Consider the following 18004-nt stretch of genomic DNA (forward strand, 5'->3'; position numbering starts at 1 on the left):
TGTGTGTGTGTGTGTGTGTGTGTGTGTGTGATTTTTAAAAGTGATATATCTGGAGGAGGTGTTAATGTTAACATTTGTGTCCGACTTGAAAATGTAATTTCTGTTTACTAAAGAGCTATAGAGATGAGGAGACCTCTGTTACTGAACCAAATCTCAGTAACAATGATTACTATCTGAATAGAAACCCATTCAACAATTATTTTAGCGAATAAATCACTTGCAGCCCCTTTAAAACAAGACTTCCATTCTTGTTTTTATCTAGTGACTTTTCCCTGAATCACGGATTATAGGCTAGTATACACTGTCTAGACATTCAAGCTCTCCCCAGACTCGCCACTAAATCTAATCACGTTCCATATTCACATTCATATGGAAGTCTTTACAGTTGGAGGCCATCGATATTGTCCTTTTCTTTTTGCTGAGGTTTGCGTGATCTGCGCAAAAGGACAGTTAACCCATTTTGGGCGGGAACCCCTTTTGGTGTTTTAAACATTATAATTTAGCTATTGAAAAATAGTTGATCTACAAGCTCATGTGGCTCCGAGTGGCGCGCTACGAGCTTTGTAGGTCTGCTATTTTTGAAAAATCGTGAAAATATTTATTTCAGAAAACTGGAGGATTTAGAAGGATTTTTTTAAATTTTGAGGTCAGGCCTAAATGGGTCAAATGATAAGGGACAATATCGGTGGCACCCAACTGTATGTCTTTGTATTTTGCTCTCTCCCCCTCTCGCTGTGTGTGCACCTCTCCTTCTCTACTTGTTTCTGTGCAATTAGTATTTTTCCACTTGTTGTCTTCTGCGGATATACGCATACTCCCTGCTTGTGGACTCCCTGTTTTCACTTATCTCTGTGTAATGTGTTCTGTGTCCTCGCTAGCGCCTTGTCATCACATATCAAGCCCTGTGCAAACACATTTCTCCAGGATTCCATTCCGTTTTGTGGTGTGACTGTTTTACCTTGAACATGGCATCATGAAATAGCCCTCTTAAAGTATTTTGTTCTCCAACCCTGCAATATAACAAAGAAAGATATAATTGATAAATTAACTGATAAATTAACTGCCAATAATAATATCTCAAATGACATTTGTCATTTTTACAATGACTTAATGTTGTATTTATTTAAAATTAATTTATTATGAGATGTTCCAGCATGTACCAGTTGAACTTGGCTATTTGAGGTATTGGCAAGAGCAAGAGTGCATATTCAGGGCCCAGGAGGACTATTTGGCTGAAGATGACATGTGACTCACGAGCCTGTTCTAATTCCTTAGAAGCCTTCTGTTGAGGCTGAGCAACATGTGGCATAACATTTCATGCCATCCAAACAAAAGTCCCAACCGCTTAAGAGTCAGTACTTTGCTTGTTCACCCACTGGCGCTTTAGTTTCCAAATGTAGATTTGTGATAGCTCTGGAATAGCCCAGCCAGCCTTACTATCTTTAGTGATATATACCAGTGTTAGACTAGTGTAGACACAGAGTATATTCAATTTCCATGCAGTTGCAGAGCCAACCTGGCCTTTTTTCAGCCTGCCAGAGCTTTCTAACACACAACACAGGGGTCGTTACCATGTATTATATTTGTGAGATTTGAAGCACCGTCTCTGTCTGACACTGCAGACGGTCTATTGATGCTTCGCATGAGTGAACACATGATTCTTTCACTTTGGATAATTGCTCTGTGGGAAATGCTTTGGCACATGGAGCTGTTGTTGGATGGCTCATTGGTCAGCGTGATCTTACAGTATGACATTTAGTCATTCTAAAACTGTCCGTTGTCTTTTTAATTGGCCCTCCGTGGCTCTGTCATCTGTAGAGGATATGGGTTCCTTTCTGAAGCCAGTCAATAAATATTTAGAAGTAACTAACAAGTCTTAACATTTATTTTTATTTTTTTAAATGGGCTCGTCATGGCAGCAAAAGTATGGTAATTTGGCTTAACCGCTTGAACCCCAGCATCCATATTCTGGGAGCACACATTGTGAGCTTGTAGATTGTAGCTGGATCAGTGGATCTCCAAAGACAAATAATATATAAATCCACAAATCCCCATACCGTATGGAGTACCCTGATGACATCAATATGATGTCTTAGTACTGACATCATGGACTACTGTATGGCTCTGTATTTGCACTGCAAAGTACATTTTACAATCTGAGTTTGCTCATGAATACATACACTCCTTATCCATATAGTCATGTTTTCCTCACCCTCCCACCCCTGCTCCCTCCCTTTCCCTCCCAGCAACCGTGTGATATATTAGCCTTGCGTGGGATTGTTGAAATACTAAAGACACTAATTTGCTTTTCCCAAGCTGAAAAGAGAAACCATCGGTGTCTCTCTGTCTGTCTGTATCTTTCTGTCTGTCGGTCTCTCTCTCTCTCTCGCTCTCTCTCTCGCTCTCTCTCTCTCTCTCTCTCTCTCTCTCTCTCTCTCTATCTCTCTCTCTCTCTCTCTCTCTCTCTCGCCCCCCCTGAATTTCTTCCACTAAAGTTGTGTGGTTGTCTGACTGGCCAGATTGAACTTGATTAGCTAATGTTTATAGATTTGTGAGATCTTGCTTGTGGCTCCTCTGTGAGTGACTAGCTGGTTAGAGATCCTTCTCTGTGAGTGACTAGCTGGTTAGAGATCCTTCTGTGAGTGACTAGCTGGTTAGAGATCCTTCTGTGAGTGACTAGCTGGTTAGAGATCCTTCTCTGTGAGTGACTAGCTGGTTAGAGATCCTTCTGTGAGTGACTAGCTGGTTAGAGATCCTTCTGTGAGTGACTAGCTGGTTAGAGATCCTTCTGTGAAATCTAAAGATTTTCTGCTGTAAAGCCATTTGTCACTTTCTTGAAGTCGTGGGGAATTAACAACTGATAAAATTGCCTAAGCATGCTACATTCATGTTTGGTGCTGGAGAGAGACACCTTGACAATGACATTAGCCAACTTTTCATTTTACTTCTGTCCTGACTATAACGACTTGCGATAACATCATATCAACATGTTTGATATGATCAGCACCTTACACCAAATTAAATTATCAAGTGACAATCGAGTGACGGGCGCACATCGCACGACTTGTCTGCGACATTGAAACATCAGCTGATGTAAGGCTGGCATAAAGCGCTCTGTCCCACTCATGGACAGCGAGAACCAATGGCAGATAATTATAAAGCGGTCTACAACACTTTGTTTGACATAAACCTCATATCAACACAGAACAGAAGCAACCAAAATGCACTTGCGCTAACCAGACATTGATGAAATTTGGTTTAGTTTTCAGCACCATGGACAGCAACGCCATGTGGGATTTCATTGTACGCAGTTGCACACAGGTCTGCAGGCAAGGAGACCTGCTTTGAAATTATTTCTTGTCCTATATTGTTCGAACCTCCCTTTCCCCTGCATTTTGAATTGTATAGCATAAGGAAAATTATATTGTAACTGCAAAGAAGTGCAATTCAATTCAAAACAATTTAGGAAAGTATGTACAGTTGGTGAAGGGTTGCAGCATTGTGTTAAGCAAAGCTAGGTTACATTGTGCGACGTTACATACATGTTGTATAGGGTATAAAGCTTTTTGAAGCAAATAGCAGCAATCTTTTGCAGTCACTTTTGGGACAATTAGCGGCATTTTCCCCAAAATATGTTATTAGTATACAAAAGAAACCTCAGATTTCAAAAATGTTTTTTTTGTGGCTTTCGCCTTTATTTTATATTTTTTATGGAGGGACAGACAGTAGGCTGACAGGAAATGGGGAGAGAGGTGGGGGGAAGACATGCAGTAAAGGCCATCGGGATCGGGAGTCGAACCCGCGGCACACTGCCAGACTGGATTACCAGCCAAGGTGCCTGGACCACTGAGCCATGGCCCAGGCCTCAAATGTGTTTAAAGGTAGCAGCTCCGTTTATATATGCAGTAGGTCTATGTCAGAGGTCTACTCGGTACAGATAGTAGAGGAAAACACAATGGTTAGTAGTCCTTATAGTGGTTGCATTCCATTAGCCAACCTTCTGTTAGCGCAACAGTTCTAAATCTTGCTGCTGTGTTTGCACATTGTTGTATTTTTCCCCTCTTTTTTTGTTTTCAAACTCACTTTGGGTGTATGTAATGTTGTAATCTGTGGAAAGTATGGTATGTGTCTCTGATGTATTGGTATAGTGGGGAGGTGGTACAGTAGGAATCTGTACTTAGCCAACGCTTTCTTTGGTTCTGGGTCATTCCCAATGCTCAGGTATTCTGCCAATATTCTGTCTAAATATGCTTTTGTTATGGGCTGTCTCTTTTCAGTAAGTCAAGTTCCTTTTTGTTTTCTTATAATCTGACTAAAGCGGCATCCCTGTAGGTTTTCTCTATGGTTGAGGGCTATGTTATGGAGCGTGTCTGTGTAACCACCTTTTAGGTGGTTATAAAATGTAAATGATCTCTTCTTAACTTTGATGAGTGGGGGTGCATACTTAGTTTAGACTAGTCATTGGTTAGACATGGGTTAAGGTTAGGTTTAGGTGTGCTGCCCCGTGGGAGGTTAGGTTTAGGGTGAGGGTTTGAGATTGTGGGACTAATGACTGGTCTAACCAATGACTAGTCTAAAACAAAAACTGTCTAAACTAAGTACTGCACCCGATGAGTGAGCACAAAAGTACTGTTATTCACACCCCAACAATAATGCAGTGCTAATTAATTCACTTCATGTATCACTACATACATTGATGTACAACCGCCGCGCTGTCTTTGTGTTCATAGTGTATTTATGTGTTCATGCCTATTTCCTTGTGTATGATAGAGTCATGCACATTTCCGTGCTTTTCACTCATTTGTTTTCTAACATGATGATAGCTTTCTATACATTCAGTGTCATATCCTCAATTATGTCCGTGAGCGTGCAGCAGCAAAACGGGATTCCTTCTAAAGCAGTGTGCCGGCTGTCCTGCTAATGTGTATATTATACGGAGTTTCTTCTTCAGGCTCCCAGCTGCTGGGCATTGTGTTGTTGTCTGGGTGTTTAATAGCAACGACAGGCGATGGCAGGTGCCAGCGTTCATCACCGGAAGACAACACAACGCGTGTAATTGCCAGAACGCCATCTCTGCTCGTGTACACCGCCCACCTCTGCTCGTAAATAAATGGGTGTGAAACATGTCCAAATATCATTGTTGGTGTCAACCTTGATGTTTCTTTCTCTCTCTCTGTCTTTGTTTCCCTCAGTATCCCTTGCTCCCTAGTGGTGTTCGAAATTCGCCAATCAGGATGGACACTTCTGTATTGATCACATTACTATAGAGTTAATGTGTACCGATTTTGCGTGATGTTTGGACAATCTGTAGGAGTAATATCAAGAAACAATATCAGCCTCCTGGTGGCACTATAACCATGTGTGACAATATGTGTTCCTCAGCCTAGTGGGAATGTATATGCAAAGTATCACTGCGTTTATGATTTGAGGCATATTGTTCAAAACAAGCCATTCCTGCAAACCTTAGATGCCAATCTTCTAAAACATTAGGTCAGACCACTCTGAGTCACTACAAAAGTGTGACTCAGAAGAATAACAACAAAACAAAAAATCTCAATCCACTGTCCAAGGACAGTTGGAAAAAAAAAGAAATCATGAAAAATGATCAGATTTTTTTATTTCATTGTGGTTTGGTGTTGGCCAAAGCATGGGCACGGCACACTATATAGTTTGTGTGTTGTGGTAGAATGTCAAACGGGCCCCAGGTCAGAGCCAGCAATTGAGAACCTCAACATCTCCAGCTCGAGGCAGGACATTATATCACGAAGCCACTGAGCACGGGCGGGGCAGCATCCTTCCATTTGAGCAGAACGGCCTAGCGATAAGGCAAAATCAACCATGCGATGTTATACCATGTTAAAGGGAGGTCTTCCCTTCCAGCGGTGCCAAGGAGAGCCATTAAGGCGTCTGGGTCTAGATCTTGATGTAGAATGTTGGATAAAGTATTGCACACATTCCAGATGCCAAGCTTAAATGTAATGTATAAGATGATCCTGTAATGGACACGTGGTGAATAACGGAGTGCTCTCACCCACTTTGTTGCAGTTCTATACTGTGATATCCTTTTGTTTTCGCTGTTGTGTGTCTGTTTGTGTTGATGCAGGTCTGGTGTGGTTTTGAGGTAAGATGTTTAAGTCAAAGTCTTTCTTTTCTATCCTCTCCAGCTCTTCCCATGTTGCAGTCCAGTGAAGACCAGGCCCCTGTCTCTCAGAGCAAGTCCATGGGTGATGTCGAAGAGCTCGCTGCCAGCTATGAACGCAAACTAATAGAGGTCAGTGTTCCTCCATCTATCCCTGTGTTACTGTAGCTAAACATGTTAATAAGAGTAACCTATATAGATGGGTAGACTTATACAATTATCCGCCATCATACCAGTATCCCTTTTTTGTGCTGCATGCGGTAACTGCCAATATCAAATAAATCCTTGATGCATTTATCAGAGAAAATATGTAATTTGTTTTAATACAGATCGCTTGGGTCTTTAGCTTTTCCTTTCCAAGGCCTGAACAGAAATAAAAACTGATTTAACAGGTAATCAAACATGCAGTAAAAAGAGAGACGTCTACAGTGGCTCCATCCATCTGCTCTGTCCTTATCATTTGCAAAGTAATGCCGGTTACTGTCCAGATAATTCTTCTGCTTGAACTTAATTCACAATTAATTCACTCTTATAGTCTAACCATTGTATATCTAATGGTTGACTGTACTGTACTGTACTGTACTGTGCTGTGCTGTGCTGTGCTGTGCTGTGCTGTGCTGTACTGTACTGTACTGTACTGTACTGTACTGTACTGTACTGTACTGTACTGTATAAGCCCTCCTCCCTGGCCTGTGTGTGTCTGTGTGTTAGGCTGTGCAACAGTGACATTTGGTGGTGAACAAACGCTATACCGCTATTCTCGTGCTCAGACACAGGGACACACACATGCATAGCTGTCTGTAGGAGTGGTTGCACCACTCAAAAAGAAGAAGAAAAGGGAATACCAAGCAAGGAGTTAAAAGAAAAGCTTTTTAAAAGTCGATCCAGGTGATTGGACATGCGGGAAATCCTTTGGTCCAGCCAAGAGCTGTGAGGAGAGGGGCCACAAAGACAAGATGAGAAATCCTCACCAAGCCACCATGACTTTGAGGAAGCGCAAGTGTGCTTTCTGAAGCAGCGTTTGATCCTTCACTTAACATTCATCTGGCTTCATACACGTACTACAAGTCCTCACTGGAATATGAGTGTTCTAGGTATTTTTAGGTTTGTAAAACAATGGAAAAGACTTGACTTTATTACTGAAAGTAACTATTCTTGTGCTGAGCTAGCTATGGGTTAAAGATCACGCTAGAAGGGAAGCATGGCTTCTGAATCAATGACTGTGCATGAAACCCTAGGCTGATTTTGTATTGTACTGTTTATTTTCCAATACAAATTACAGCAGATTAAAAACATGGCAGGCTATAAACAACACGGGCTTTGCTAATTAAATTAATAAGTGTGTTACGGTAGCTGTAGGTGTGCATAGAGCCATGGGTAGTCAACAGGTTGTGAATACCGGTTATGATTATGAATTGCTGCTATAAGCAATAATATGTCAAAATTGTAATGACCTTTTTTATATTTATTTTTTAGTATTCAGACAGCCAGCAATGGAGGGAATGAGTAAAAGGCTCCCAAAAATGTAGTTTCTGTGACACATCTAGAGGCCACAATCTGCATTCAAAGATGTTCCTAGAAGCTTTGTCATTGCGGCCCCTAGATGAGTCACAGAGACAAAACTTTTTGGGAGCGTTTTACTCATTGCTGGCTGTCTGAATACCAAAAAATAAATATAAAAATGTTGAAATATTATTGCTTATAGCAGCTTTAAGTTGTCTTCACTGGACATGTATTTGATAAACGGCTGTATTAAAGTGCAGGTGGTGATGGGAGCTGTTGCAAGCTCGCTGTTTGGATGGTGTGACAACTCCGTAACTCAGCCAGATTGTTACATCACTGGCAAAGAAAGAGTGAGAGATGGAGGAACAATGTGTCTGTGTATTCTAACAGGGCCGGGGAGGCATTCTCTTGAATTATTCAATCCCCCGTTTTTCAATTTCTTTAATAAGAAATAATTTCGCCCGTGTTTATTCATTTATTTATTTATTTTTGCGGGGAAAACCGTCTCCTCAATTATTCATGTATTGTACATGTGTGTGTAATGCATTTTTCATGTCGTTTACTTATTTATCCATTCATTTGCTTAGCTGTCGGTCTGACTAGGACCTTCCTTAGTGAGTATGCTGGCCCAAGGACTATTTGTCGCCATTGACCTTGTGCGCTTCTCAAGTCCCCAGTCCAAACAAGCAGTTTTTAAAACAGACCTTGAATCCTGGCACACTTACGCCCACCCTCCATGTATCAAGTCGTCTTGGCATTTTGTGGTCTTTTTGAGATGTGTCCACTCCAGTGGTGTAATGGTGATCTATTTTTCGGGGGTACGGTATTTTTATGATGCACGCATGCACGTCGCACATGCATGCCTACATAATGTATTGATTAATATAAACTTTATGGGTGTATAAATAGTAGTAGGAAACATTGAAATGACTAGTTTTTAGCTGAGTTTTCGTCTTTGTAAATCTTCTCAAGGAATACCTTAATTTTAGGAGCTGAAACTAAAAGTTTGCTTTGAACGAATTTTACCCTCTTCTGCTTCGATGGTGTGGCTACATAGAGTGTGGCTGAGGCATTGTTGCGTGCAGACAGGATACTGGCAGCAGTCCTACTGAAGCAAAAATACTGTGTTGCTAACATACATGCGACTCGAGATGTGAGGAATTGAGGATGCATTTGCACACTCACTGGCCTGTTATGCAAAGTAGCCATTTGGGCTTCATATTTACTTGGCTCGTGCGTGCTCAAGTTCTAGCGTGCATGCACCCGCAGGCAGCCGTGCACCGCGCCATTTTGTTTTTTTTGAGGGGGGGAGGGGGGGCACGCCGTGGTAGCCCGTGGTACCCCGTGCAACAAGCATGACACCAATGAATGTGTCGAAATCTAGGGAAAGACATTCATACAGTTGGAGGCGATCGATATTGTCCTTTTCTTTTTGCTGAGGTTTGCGTGATCTGCGCAAAAGGACAGTTAACCCATTTTGGGCGGGAACCCCTTTTGGTGTTTTAAACATTGTTATAATTTAGCTATTGAAAAATAGCAGATCTACAAGCTCATAGCGCGCCACCGAGTGGCGCGCTACGAGCTTGTAGGTCTGCTATTTTTGAAAAATCGTGAAAATATTTATTTCAGAAAACTGGAGGATTTAGAAGGATTTTTTAAAATTTTGAGGTCAGGCCTAAATGGGTCAAATGATAAGGGACAATATCGGTGGCACCCAACTGTAGCTGGACTACTGTGCTGGCATCTAAATGTTAGCAACTCCCGAGACACACACATAATGCAGTGTGGTGGATTGTTGGATTGTCTTCATTAGCAGCCACCCACTCGCCTTGCCACACAGTTAACGACACAGTTCCAGCAGCAGATGCTGGACTGTTCACTCATAGTTTGTGGACATAGTCACATTAGTATGGGATGAGTGAGAAGACTGGAGGAACGCAGAGAGGTTTGATATCGATCACACGGAAATGTCACATCAAATCCCAGGCTGATACACGTAGAAGCCTGGCGGTTTCAGTATCGGAGACCTATCGGGCAAAAAGGGTTCTGACAACACGTGTAATTACGATGTAAAGTCCAACTTTAACTCATTTACTGCCAAATGTATTTCTCGCATTTAGCTTCTGTTGCTGATAAAAGGAGTTACTAATGTAACAATAGTTTCGGCTCATTTCTTGTCTATACTATTTAGCCGGTCACACAATTCAATGGCCCATTTATATGCATATCATATGCTATTGACACTAGGCAGCTTTGTAAAGCTGTGTAGTAGGTGTGAAGTGGTGTGTTTACGCACAATGCACAACTGCGCATCCATGATAGAAAATTAGAAAGACAGGCAGCACTCAAGCCGAGGGAGTGGAGAAGAGGAACAGTCAACGAGTATTATAATCAGAGTTCCCAGATGTTTTTGCCAGCTCCAGAATTACAGACGGGAGGCGTGAGAGAGACAGAGAGAGGGCACATGCTAGGGCGGGAAAAAAGAAAAGAAAAAAAGCGTTCTGGTAGCATAGCTTACTTTTTAATTAATTGCGTTTCTGTGCTTGGTTGGTTCTGTGCTTGCTCAGTATGAAGGAAGTGGCCAGAGGACTGAGTGAGACAGACTAGCCTTCAGTACCCATGACTTTTATTTTCGTTCGCATCGGCATAGTAGACAGAGAAAGACGGACGGACTTGTAGACTTAGAAATATGCTATTTCCGTGCTCAGACCCAGGGACACAGCCAGGGTCACACATTGCTGTCTATAGGAGTACCTAGCACCACTCAAAAATAGCAATATACTATATACAGTACAGTAAGACAGAATGAAGATGACTTAAACATCTGGTCATCAGGGTAGAAGTAGAGGCGCAGCCAGGTATGGTTTTCATTCACTTATAAAGACGGCATATAATGTGTCAGCTTGCTTACCTGTTATCACCCTGGCCTCTCTTCGACCTCACAATCTTGATTCACAATTGAGGACACCTAACTCATAAGCTAATTTGATATGGATGTCTGTTGACGGGATAAACAGTGAACTGGTCTGTGTGCTGCTTTCTAGGAACACCCAGATTCAGTAAGAAGTGGGTTCCCAGTTGCATCATAAGAGTGTCACCATGTTCTACCGCGGTCTCCAGACACTAGCTCAAAGTAGCTCACCGTCTCTAGCTCATAGGCAGGATCCTCCCAACCCAGATTTTTGGCAGACGTTGCAGTCAAACCCAATTAAGCAAACACACCCAAACAAGGATTCCCCCCCGACACACGCACCCACGATGTCGTGCACGCACGCACACACACGCGCACGAGCGCGCGTGTGTGCGCGCACACACACACACACACAAACACACACAGGCAGACTACACTGTTGCAGCTGATCAAAATCGTATTTTATTTTCTCAAAATGTAGAAGGAGCAAACACGGTTGCTGTAAGTGAACTGCGCAGGGCGGAGATGTGGGTCGCTGGGTCCCAGGGGTGGGCGGTGGTTGTGCGGGTCGGGCGACAGAGCCTCCCTTTGATCCATGAGGCTCATTAATTATCCACGAAACAACAACAACAAACGAGAATAGCAATTACATAAGAACCACTGGCAATTAGAATGTGGGACCCCTGCTCGGCCTCGGAGAGGAGGCGGGGTAACAACCTGCCCAGACAGGAGCCCAGTTTATTTTTTTATTTTTTCAGTTTAATTATTGTTGATGTTCAACCACACATTTACAGAGAAAATTCCCTTTTCAGTCTGTTTTATTTTTCACGGTGTCTTACAATTCCCATGATATATTTTGTGGGCAGCACTGGCCTTACATGCCCACATGGTTTGTGGGTGCCATTATATCTGTGTTTCATATTCTTCGCAATCTGCTATTTTTCTAAATTTATGTCAAGCTGGGAACTAGTATGTAGCTTGTTTATACAGTATTGCACACACAGACTCCATGATCTTGTTCGTTTTGCACTTTTAGTACTTAATTTGACTTGGTGTGTAGATACATGTAATAGCAGTATAAAGTACTGTACATGTTTAATATACATCAGATAATGTATGTCATGCATGTACCCATTGGGCACCGGTCTGCTCTGGAATGATGCAAGTCGGTAATGCATGCCCAGCTTAAGTGGCCGAACTGACTGGAACTACAGTACGGGAAATATGGCTTATAGTCTTGTAGTCAAGATAGAACTAAGATTCACGTCTGTGATATCACAGGTGTGGAAGTGACATTCAAAATAAAATAAAAACACAGAAAAAAGGCATGGGGGGGGGGGGGGGGGGGGGGTGGTTAAAGTCAGGCAAGGTTTCCAGTCCTTTCCACAGCATGTGGAAAGGACGAGGAGTTCTTCTACCTTTCTAGCATATTCCCCTTTGGCAGTTTTCAGTGTGCGGAGCGAGTAGTGAGAGCGTTTTTCCTCGTCCTTATCTCCAGATCTGAATGCCATGTCTCTCTGAATTATGGCCCCATGCACAGCACTGTTTGGGATGGCTCTGATGGTCTTAGGGACTACATCATCAATGCATTTTTTTTTTTTTTTAGATTTATTTAATGATAATACAGACATCATTTAAAACAATGAATTACAGAATCAAGATTTTTTTTTTTTAAACAAGACAAGACAAACTAAAATAAAAGAAGACAAAAACAGCAAAAACAACACCCCCCACCCACCCCCCACCCCAACCCCAGAAAGGTAAACTACACAGCTCTCAATACACAACACCACTTGACAACATCAACTCGGATAAATAAATAAAAATAACAATATAAATAAAACTAAAGCAAAATCAACCCAGAGGAGATATTGAAGGTAGAACCTCAAAGAACCTACCCCATATCTTTTCAAAAGTAGCAGGATTTCTCCTTACATTGTACAGTATCTTTTCAGGTGTACAGTATGATGAAAGCTCATTCAGCCAGTGTCTCTGTGAAGGTGAGTTTTCAGATTTCCAATTAACCAAGATGATTTTCTTCGCAGCTGTACTTGCGAGTAACACAAAATACTCTTTGTTAAAATTTGTGTTGATCAATGTAACGTCATCAATGCATTTCTTAATCACTGACAGTATGCTGTCAGCATATTCATCAATATTTCCCTCTGCAGTCTCTTTAAACATTGTCCAGTCCATTGACTCAAAACAGTCCTGTAAGGCAGAGTCAGACTCAACTGACCAGCGCTGGACGGTTTTGGTCAATTCATTGAAATCAATCAATTCATTGAAATCAATGAGCTCCATTTTTTAAATGATGCAGTGGATATAGACTGAGTTAGACTGTTGACATGTAAGAGGTACTTGAAGCACAGCGAGGAGACACTTAAACACAGAATCACATTGTCCCGGCCTTCTGATGCAAGTTGTTATAAAATACCCTCCCCCTAAAGCCTGAGTTATAGATAGTTGCGTGTGGGGGTAGCGCACCAAAACTATCCGATCTACAAGCTCACAGTGTGTCTGTGTCATAACAAGAAGGGAAGATGAGAGAGATCCTTGGGTCTTAAAGGGATTGTGACATAAAAAACAGATAAAGTGCCTCTCAGGGCACAGGTCTCCACCAGGGCAGGTGAGGTTGTGGCCTCCTGGTGGCGCTATAATAGACCTTCTAACGCCTTGGATGGCAATTGGATGATTTTTTTTGTTCCAAAAATGTGTTTAGCAAAGATCCACCTGTTGGTGGCGCTATAACAGGCCAATGTGAAAAGGGTAGGGTTATATTCCTCAGCCTAGTAGAAAAGTCAGTGAAAGATTTCAAGTAAATTACATGCTGCAATCTGGAGGAGTAATATCAAAAAAATTGTTTTACATAAGTCAGCCGCTGGTGGCGCTATAACAGGCCGTTCTGGAAAATTTGAGGCAGAGGTTCATCGTTGGCATCCAGGGTGTGTGTGCAAAATTTGGCATCAACCGGGTTAACAGTGCCGGAGATTAGCTGGTAACAGACGGACGGACACACACACAGACAGACTCACACACAGACGGAGTGCAAAACATACTCTCTCCCCATGCCTTCGGCCTGGTGGAGACACAAGGTTTCTGTAATTTCTCGTATTTTCTTTTAGGTTTTCTGAGCTCAATTGCACCCGCGAAACCTGAACTTTTAACATTCAGTTGATTTTCTGTGGTCTGGGGTTTTCTGAATCAATTAAGTGCTCTGATTTGCCTGTGGACTGTGAGGTAAGAGTCCACAGATTATATGAATTTGCCAGCAGATGTCACTGTTAAGGGATTTTGCCTGTTTTCATTGCAGCTCAAAAGGCTTCAGAACACACAGAGAAAACCCCAGACCACAGAACATCCACTGAATGTTCAAAGTTCAGGTTGTGGGGGTGTAATTGAGGTCATAAAACCTAAAAGAAAAACGAAAAATAAATAAAAAATATAACGTCATGAAACCTTTAAAACTGTATATTACTGGTAATCACCCCATATAGTATCACAGGAACATTGTATGATTACTGTGACCCTTGTGACTGACTGCTTGCTATTAGTAGCTTTAATGTTGGTGAATCAGGAACTGGAGCTCATTATACAGCTGCCGTTCATGTAGGTCGCCCTGGATAACGACCTCTGCTTCAAAGCCTAACGTGTTAAAATTATGGATCTTGCCTATCTCCTATCGGTCCACACTTGGCTAATTCCTCACGGAATGAATGAGAACTAAGGGCGAGAGGGGTGGGATCTCCACACAAGCCTAGGCTAGGTGTGTGCAGCCGTGCTTGTTGATAAAGGATTATTTTTCATTAAATTCAAACGGGAAGCCTGGAAGAAAAAATTCAAGCAGTCTCTCAGATGGTTTTATATTCACATACAGAGAAGAAGGCGACACAGGAGGTGCCATACGAAATGACCACCCAGTTTGAGCGGTGGCACAATCACTGTCACTCCAAATGCCTCTGGCAGCTTGTAAACAGGGACGATGAGACGGCCACGGTTCTTCTGAAGCTTTCACCCTGTTTCATTCACATGAAAGCAGCCTGGAATTTTAACCCATTTTGACCTGAGATCAGATTCTAAAAATGTCTTCTACATCCTGACAGTTTTCTGAAAAAGCTATGTTTCTATGTCGGTGGTTCTTTGATTTTTCAAAAATAGCAGATCTACAAGTTCATAGCGCGCCACTCGGTGGCGCGCTATGAGCTTGTAGATCTGCTATTTGTCAATAGCTAAAGCATAACATAATGCGAACACCAAAAGGGGTTCCCGCCTAAAATGGGTTAAGCTGACGGGTTTTACATCGGAGTGTAGAGAACATCGAAAGAATGCTTCTCGCATCCAAATCCTATGCCGAGCTCTGTGTTGTTTGATAAAAAGCTTTGTATGTACCTAGTGTATATATAGCTGTGAGTGACTACACACACTTTTCTTCTGCTCCCTTTCTCCCCCACAGAGGGGGGCTCTGTCCATCTGTTCCTTTCATAGAGGGTATGCACATGCATAAAGTTGTTTAATGCAATCAGTTAGGACTTTTCTGTTTAGATGTATGGGCTGTCAAGGCCGGAAAGTAGTTTTTTGCCACTCAGTAGGCCTTCCTGCATAACTTCCGAGTATGATGATGATGTCACATGCATACCCTCTATTCCTTTACCCTCCTATACTCCTCTTCTCCCTCCTCCTCTCCTCCCTCCTCCTCTCCTCCCTCCTTTCCTCTCTTCCTCAGTGTCTTCCTGTTTTTATTTATTTATTTGGAACTGTGAGGCCAACGTGAGACAGTAGGCCTTTCTAATTTATCAGTTTACACATTCTCGATTCCTTGCCTCCTCCGCTCAGGTTGTAGTCCCGATGAGGAGCTGCCGAGGAGGCAAGGGAAGGGACATGAGGAGAGTGGAGTCAAGACAACAGTCCTTTAACAAAATGAGGCGTCCTTGTTTGGAGCCGTCATGTCAAAGCAACGTTACTTAAATATGACGTGTGGCACAGCTGCATCATCTGTCCATTGTTTTGTTATATCCTGTATTTAATTACTTAATTGATCTCTGTCAGAGCAGCGGAGCATAACAGTGTTCATGACAATATACGGGGTTGACAGACACGCCTGATTGCTCAGAACAAGTACAAAATAATAAAACAATATATATATATTTTTTGTAGAGACTGGGATCAGCCATATTTTGTTTGCTATTCATATTATTAATATCTGTTCATAAATGCTCAAACCTCTCGAGTCTCGACCACTCTCTCTTCTCAGAGCACTCTCTTATGCACCAGCTGTCCAGTCCCTTCCTGGCATACAGCGACAGCGAGAAAGAAATGTGATTAAAATTTGTTTCAATCAGACCATCCTGAGTCTGTCTGACCTGCCACGAGCAACAGAAAACTGAGCAGTCTCCCCTCAAATATTGAATAATAAATAGAAGATATTGGCATAGCTGCACGCCTGAGACAGAAAGACAGACAGACAGACAGACAGAGACCGTCCACACAACTTTTTGAACTAAAGTAACCGCCAAAAATAGGGATGGGGCTCGTAAAGTTTTATTGATAATGAGTACCTTACAGATCCTGCTTTTATCAAGCACACTGTTGAACTTTTTCTTATATTTTGTGGAAATACGTGAGAATACAAATTCTTGACAGAACCAGTATCTTTTTTTTATTGGCAAGTCGTGAGTGACTCTGACCACCATCTAAAATTAAATGAAGATGACAAATCATTAAAAACACCATTAATTTATGTGCAATAAGTGTTAAATGGCTTTATATTCGTACTGTAATAATTACTACATTTTACTAGGGCCTTCACATCGTCAAATCCTAGGGTCTTTCTAACAGACAGAAGGAAAATGACCTTTTTACTTTTGGAAAATAATATTGAAGAAACTGTTAACTGGTTAATGTGTGTACCGTCACTTTAAAAGCGTATTTTTCCTTACCCGGGCAGCGCTGCTTGGAAGGTATCAATACACTTTTAAACCGACATGTTTATGGTTGATTTGATTTATTTCTTGATCGCCTCTTGTCTTGATTGTTTAAACATGACGTCATTGGCCGCTACGCTCGATAACAGGCTCGATAAGCTCAAAGCGTATTGATACCGGGGACTCGATACATTTGTTATCAAGTTTGGAATGGGCTTGGGTTTCGAGCTCCACCCCTAGTCCAAAACCTTGAAGACAGCTCACTCTAAAGACGTCTTGTTTGAGCATGAAAACCTCAGTGGCTTCAGACAGCTGTATGTCTTATGCGTATGAGACAGCCTTTCCTGACTGTCTCCCCGTCTGTCCTCATGTTATCCCCTCTGTCTCTGTCTTTCCATCCGTCTCCCACTCTGACGTTTTCTGTCTGTCTCTCTGTTGTTCTAGATCTCTCATTCTTCAGATCTTTATTCAGGCCAGCTTAGCTTAGCTCAGCTCAGATGATATACTGTGTAGCCTGGCTAGCCACAGCAGGGAGCTGAGGACAGGCACAGAGAGAAGATGAGAGGCTGTGAGGAGATGAGAGGCTGGTTGTGAACTGAAGAGGACGTGGTGACATTGTTGAGATTATACAGTATATGTACATACGTGTGCGCGTGCGTGTGCACGTGTGCGTGTGCGCGTGCATGCGTGCGTGCATGCATGCATGCGTGATTACTGACTTGAGTGACAGAAAGGGAGCGTAACGGAGGGTGAGAGACAGAGAGAAATAGTGAAATGTGTCACTGTCTGTACGTACTGTATCACGTACTGTATCTGACGGGAAGCCTCCACGACTCCAGCATTTCCAATGGTTGTGCATGCACGCACAGAAACACTTGTAGATCGGCTATTTTCAGTTATTAGTTGTTTTAACCATAATGCTCTTGGATTTGTCATAACATTAATGCCTCAATCTAGAAAAATAGAATGATAGCATCTAAACATCACCGTCCTAAATATTAGTTCATTGTTTAGGAAACTTTAATGCCGTATCACAAATTCATACTGATGAAAATCCTAATTTCAGTCATGAGATTTTATTTAAAGGTATATTCAGTGATTTCACTTCATTCAAATATCACTTATTTTTTCTTTTCTTTTTATAATCCTCCCTACTATAGAGTGTGCTGACCATATAAGGAGTTCGTCCCTGTCCCCAGTGAGCCCCTGGGGTCAAAAAACCCTAGTTTCAGTTTTGGTGGCGGGTGGCAAAGCCTTCATCCAATCAGGATGAGAGGGGCCTTCCTCCAATCATGATCGAGTGGGGGCGGGCCTTGGTGCACATGCTGTAGGCCTGTTGCACTTCCCCCCACTGTAGAGCGTGCATGTGCACATTTTGTTACCGGGGCGGACTGGGTGGTTTTCCAAATCACCCAAATCACTGAATGCTCATGCTGTTCATGTATTTGTTTTGTTTTTGCTCATCATCATTCATAGATGTTGTGGCCCAAATTGCATTTTGAGTTTCTAGCTCTAGAAGTCTAGTTCCTC

At 42.2% G+C, this 18004-nt stretch overlaps 1 protein-coding gene across 1 annotated transcript in view; it reads left to right on the top strand.

Moving 5' to 3' along the window:
• snx29 (sorting nexin 29) overlaps window positions 1-18004 on the top strand; it is a 164586-nt gene that overhangs the window by 81559 nt on the left and 65023 nt on the right. Inside the window, exon 15 of the mRNA XM_079493219.1 lies at window positions 6165-6271. Coding sequence (XP_079349345.1) covers window positions 6165-6271 — 107 coding nt within the window. The remainder of the gene's footprint in view (window positions 1-6164; window positions 6272-18004) is intronic.

This window comes from Electrona antarctica (genome assembly GCF_951216825.1).
Source record: "Electrona antarctica genome assembly, chromosome: 22".
Lineage (NCBI taxonomy): Eukaryota > Metazoa > Chordata > Actinopteri > Myctophiformes > Myctophidae > Electrona > Electrona antarctica.